Source organism: Macrosteles quadrilineatus, unplaced genomic scaffold, assembly GCF_028750875.1.
Source record: "Macrosteles quadrilineatus isolate MER2022 unplaced genomic scaffold, UCM_ALF_1.0 Scaffold_1__1_contigs__length_201487025, whole genome shotgun sequence".
Taxonomy (NCBI): domain Eukaryota; kingdom Metazoa; phylum Arthropoda; class Insecta; order Hemiptera; family Cicadellidae; genus Macrosteles; species Macrosteles quadrilineatus.
Genome location: NW_026542594.1, coordinates 79,964,711 through 79,969,970, shown reverse-complemented (window position 1 = coordinate 79,969,970; position 5,260 = coordinate 79,964,711). Strand labels below are relative to the sequence as shown.

The 5,260-nt window shown below is 39.2% G+C and overlaps 1 protein-coding gene across 2 annotated transcripts; it reads left to right on the top strand.

Annotated features, from left to right (window-relative positions):
• Positions 1-2,104: 2,104 nt before the first annotated feature.
• On the top strand, positions 2,105-5,027 carry LOC128982746 (uncharacterized). Of its 2 annotated transcripts, XM_054401693.1 has the most exons (3): positions 2,105-2,222; positions 2,602-2,773; positions 3,048-5,027. In XM_054401693.1, exons 2-3 carry the CDS (start codon positions 2,621-2,623, stop codon positions 4,845-4,847), a joined length of 1,953 nt encoding a protein of 650 aa, XP_054257668.1. In that variant the 5' UTR covers positions 2,105-2,222; positions 2,602-2,620; the 3' UTR covers positions 4,848-5,027. The 2 variants fall into 2 exon arrangements, with proteins under 2 accessions (XP_054257668.1, XP_054257667.1); XM_054401692.1 differs by having other exon boundaries at positions 2,105-2,773.
• The last annotated feature ends 233 nt before the right edge of the window (positions 5,028-5,260 follow it).

Below are 5,260 nucleotides of genomic sequence, written 5' to 3'. Positions count from 1 at the left end.
ACTGTTAATGACCTTCCCATGTGCCTTGGTAATGGTGTTGTTTGTTATGCAGACGACACTACAATTGTGGAAGCTAGAAATAGTGCTGTTGAGTTGAACTTGGCTTTAAATCAATCTTTAAATGTTGCATCTACCTGGTTCCGGGCAAACTATTTCTTTTTAAATCAAGAAAAAACCCAATCTATTGTTTTCAGTCTCCGAAACATTGAGCATGAGGTAACAAGCGTAAAGCTTTTAGGTATTTACCTAGACTATAAGCTGGATTGGAATAGCCATATTTATTATGTTTGTAGCCGACTGGCTAGGGTTGTGTACTTGCTTCGTAAGTTAAGGTACTGTGTACCAAAAGAGTGGTTAAGGACTGCGTATGTGGCTTTTTTCCAGAGCATCATCACTTATGGACCGAGACTTTGGGGTGCTCCTGGAGTCGAGAGAGTCCTACTTCTCCAAAAAAAGGCTATACGAATAGTAGCAGGGGCCAAGCGCCTGGATCACTGTGAGCCTATCTTTAAGGCTGAATCCCTCATGACGGTTTATAATCTGTTTATCTTACAGACCCTCATCAAAACTAAGGAGGAGTTGGGCGCTCTCGAGCTCAGGAGTGACATCCACTCGTACAATACTAGAAGTAAACAGGATTTAAATGTACCTTTTGTTAGGCTTAAGAAATTACAAAGTAATTATGACATTGTAAGCCTAAAACTATTCAATGTGTTATCTTGTTCAGCCCGGAACCTCCCAAGTAACCATTTCAAAAGGGGCGTGGAATGTCTCCTCCTGGCCATCCCACTGTATAGTATTGACGATTTCTATAAACTAAAAAAAAATATGTAAGTACTTTTACGCCATACTACACTGTTTTAACGAACTTCCCACGCAAGTATTTAGTCCAGAAAACAGCTGTTTGCCGCCAGCTTAATCAAATGGGGTTTCATTGCGTACTACTGTTATGCAATGAGTTTTACCGGACACCAATCAGCTGATTATACTATATTTGGGTGGCAATTAGTGGTTATAAACAAAAACATAACCTCTCGAGAGGTTATGACTAGTGATTTTTAGTCCTTTAGTTGGTGGAAATATATAAGGATTTGTACGGATTAAGTAGTATGGCGTAAACTATCGTACGTAACTCGTCCAAAATGTGTGTACCGGACTCGTATGGTAATCCCGTACTCGACTTCGTCTCGCACGGGAACGACCACACTCGTCCGGTAAACACTTATTTTCAGGACTAGTAACGTAATATACTATTTCCTACAGTCACCCGACAAAGTTGGCTTCCTTGTACTGTTTATAGTACAGAAAGCTGCTAATTGCTGCATATTTATACTTTGCCGTACGGTTTATACTTTGCCGTACGGTTTATACTTTGCCGCACATCAGGATTCCAACGAAACAACACAAAACAGCGTGGTTCTATTATGCACGTAATCCGTGTACGCTTGGAAATAGGTTGGCAACACTTAAAGATAATAATACTATGAGCAGCTGATTGACTATTATAACTACGATTTAACCTGTCATTTCGTGTTTATCGTTTCGGTATTTCTGGACTTTCTGGACTTTTCTTTTAAACGTTTTTAAAACATTCCTACGATCTTAATAAACAAGAAAATACCTTTAAAGCATTTTTTTTAGGCACGGAAACCACTTCAAATTACAAAAACATACGGAACTATATTCTCAAAACAAGGAGCACATTTCTTGCCGAGGAAACATAGCGGAGTGATACGAACCGCGGGTACTACTTCTCTAGGGCACCATTTGTGTTGCCAGCTGAACCTAAAAACGTGTTGTATAGTGTTTGAAAGACTAATTAATTATTTATATACTTTATATAGTGACTGTAGGAAAAATATAATGTGTAACACGAGTGAAAAAGGCGTTTGCTGCACTCGAGATCATTCCGTAAACATTGCTCTCGTGTGCAGCAAAGTGCCACTTTCACCACTAGTTACACAAATAACTATTTCTTGACTGATGTTTGCCGAGTGTGCTGTTTTGTTTTCTTTTTCATTCTTTGCATGGTGAGTTACAGGTCACATTATGTAGGGTAAGGGAGGGTAAGAGTACGCGGTCGGGTAAGAGTACGCAGGGATTTTTTGGTCAGTTGGCAGCACTGCAGGGAATTAGTTTTGTGCTAGTTCAGTGTGCCACCAACGAAGAAGGAAGCCGCCATCACGCCGAACTTCAGCTCGTCTTCGTTTGGATTTGACAAGGTAAAATGCAGTTTTTATACTTTGGCATGTAATATTTTGAACACAGAACTTATGATTTTGTGACCTGATTATAGCTTGTAGATTCCTTTGTCCCACATAGTAGCTTAGAATAGTTAATTAGGAATCGAACGATGTAAGTTTTGAGTCAGTTGCTGACAGGTGCTGGCACCTAGTGACATTTTTTTTAAATATGGTCTGGGAGGCTAAGAGTACGCAGCACTGCGTACTCTTACCCACACTGCGTACTCTTATCCTCCCTGTCGGCGATTGCTACATAAAAAAATCAATCTGCTCTTGTTTGGAGATCAATCAACTCAAATTGTCAATCTGTTCAATTTCGTTATTTAGCAATAAATTAGTAACATTTTCTTTTTTTCAGATTCACTGTTTTCTTTAAAATGGCTCCATACAAAAGAAAAACCGACAGAGTACTTTTAACCGCTGAGACCTTGGAAGAAGCTAAACGAAAACTAGAAGCTGGGAAGAGCAAGAGGGAAGTAGCTCGAGAGTTGGGGATCAACGAGTGCACTTTGCGAAAAAGGCTGAAAACTGTAAGTTATTAGCTATTTTTCTTCAGCCAAAGTCCTTGCCACTATTACTTATAAGCTACTGTACTAGATGGTATAAAGGTGCTATAATCAGAAAGTTTGTGAACATCGCTCATACTGGCCCAGTCAACAATGTTTTTTTTTTTTGCGGAGGGACCTGTTTGCGCTACCCTGTCGTTTTTACAGACATTGTTTGTGGATTTTATCACTTTTGTGACATCTGTACGGATCACTAATTAATATCTATAGCTTAGGCTAAACTGTGTGCTTGTTGCAGGGGACAGTAGCAGAGTCACTTGGGAGATACAAGAAGGCCTTGACTGATGAGATGGAGCGTGAGCTAGCTCAACATTGCAGGGACCTTGACTCAAGATTTTATGGATTGACTAGGAAACACATAATGAAAGTTGCTTTTGACTACGCTCAAATGAATGGTGTTTCTGAACGGTTCAATCAAGAAAAAAAAATGGCTGGCAAAGATTGGCTAAAATCTTTTTGTAAAAGAAACAACCTCTCTGTTAGGGCACCTGAAAATTGTAGTATGGCTAGGGCAATTGGTTTCAATAGAGTTCAGGTGTCTAGGTTTTATGATAATTTGAAAGAATGTTGCATTCAAAAAAAGTTTCCTGCTCACAGGAAATTTAATGTTGATGAGACAGGGTTGTCGACAGTCCCTAGTAGGACTCCAAAGGTATTGACGCCTAAAGGTAAAAAAACAGTTTGCAAAATTGCAAGTGCTGAGCGGGGAATAACAGTCACAGCAGTGTGCTGCATGAGTGCAACTGGAGTTTTTGTGCCTCCTGCACTAATTTTTCCAAGAAAAAGAATGAATCCTTCTCTTTTCACAGATGCTCCTCCTGGAACTTTGAGACTTGTGACGGACACTGGATATATGAACTCCGATCTATTTCTTGATTGGCTGAAACATTTTGTGCAGCATACAAAACCATCTGCTGATGACCCTGTTTTACTCATCGCTGACAATCACTCTACACACTGTTCCCTTCAGGCAATTTTGTACTGCCGAGAGAACAATGTCACATTTTTGACTCTTCCACCTCATGCAAGCCACATCATCCAACCTCTCGATAAGTGTTTCTATGGCCCACTCAAATCAGCATTTTCAACTGAAGCGGAAAAATGGCTTGTTCAACATCCTGGTGAAGTGATAAAGTTGAGAGATGTAGCTGGCATTTTCAAAGAAGCTTATTCAGCAACAGCCAAGATAAAGCTCGCTGAAAAAGGATTTAAAGTTACTGGTATCGAACCCTTTAATCCAGACATCATTGATGATGAGCTTTTTGCCCCATCCCTTGTCACTGAACAACCTCAAAGCCAAAATGAAGATGAGACAGCAAACCTCCAAGACCAAGTGACTGATGCCAGTAATCCAGACAAAGACTTAGCCCTACCATTGGATATCGAGTCACCTGAGGGACAGCAAGCTGCAGACCCACTGGAACTTGTACCTGAGGCACAGATAATCAAAAGTTCGACTCAAAGTTCAACTATAAAAAAGTCCATTCATTTGTTACTTCCTTTGCCAAAACGAGAGGTCATGCCAGATCAGAAAGGCAAACGCCCATCTCAAAAATCAGAAATAATTACTTCTTCACCTTTTAAAGCTAAGTTAGAGAACAAGGAAAAGGTCAAACTAAACCTAGAGAAAGAGAAATTGGAAAAAATTGAAAGAATTAAAGCTAATAAGGTTGCGAAAAAAAGCCTTTTTAAAGGATTTCAAACAGAAAAAGTTAAAAATAACCCTGCGAGCCTAAAGAAAAAGGGAGTTAATATAAAAATTGAGAAAAGCACACCTATTAAGCAGAACAAGGTTATCAAAAAAGAACCTTCAGACGTTATTCCCAAAAAAATCCTACGCCTTGATCAACCATGCTCAAGTTCAGCCCAACCGGGAACTTCCCAAGACAGGAGTTCTCAAGAAGACGTCACCGTCTGCGGTGGATGCGGAGAATCTTTTGTTGAAGACTGGATCCAGTGTGGAATCTGCAATGTGTGGTGGCATGAGACTTGCTCTGCTTATGAAGGCAGCGGACCATTTGTGTGTGATCACTGCTAGTGCGTACTCTTAGCCCATCATCCGCGTACTCTTACCCTCCCGGGAGCCCAAGAGTACGCAAATGGCATTTTTTTCTAAATAATTTTTTATTAACTTATATTTTTATATAAATGTACAAAACTTTGTACTTTTGATAGGTAATAACTAAAGCATATTGTGTGAAAATTTGAGTTTCATATACCTTATACTTGGTCATTTACAGCAAAAAATGCACTAAGTGCGTACACTTAACCTCCCTTACCCTATGCATTTCCTTTTTATTATATGATGTTGAAGGAATTTCTTTTTATTCATAGATCTTATGTATATTTTATAATGTAGAATCTGACGTTTTCCAATGACTTGTATATTGTAAGTTTTACTGGAAATAAATTGATCTTATAGTACAGGTAAAATAATACAAAAACACTCCA

Bases quoted from the DNA above. Each gene is read 5' to 3' on its own strand.
- LOC128982746 (XM_054401693.1), top strand. From the start codon at position 2,621: ATGGCTCCATACAAAAGAAAAACCGACAGAGTACTTTTAACCGCTGAG. The intron at 2,774-3,047 runs GTAAGTTATTAG...TGCTTGTTGCAG, and splicing joins TGCGAAAAAGGCTGAAAACT to GGGACAGTAGCAGAGTCACT.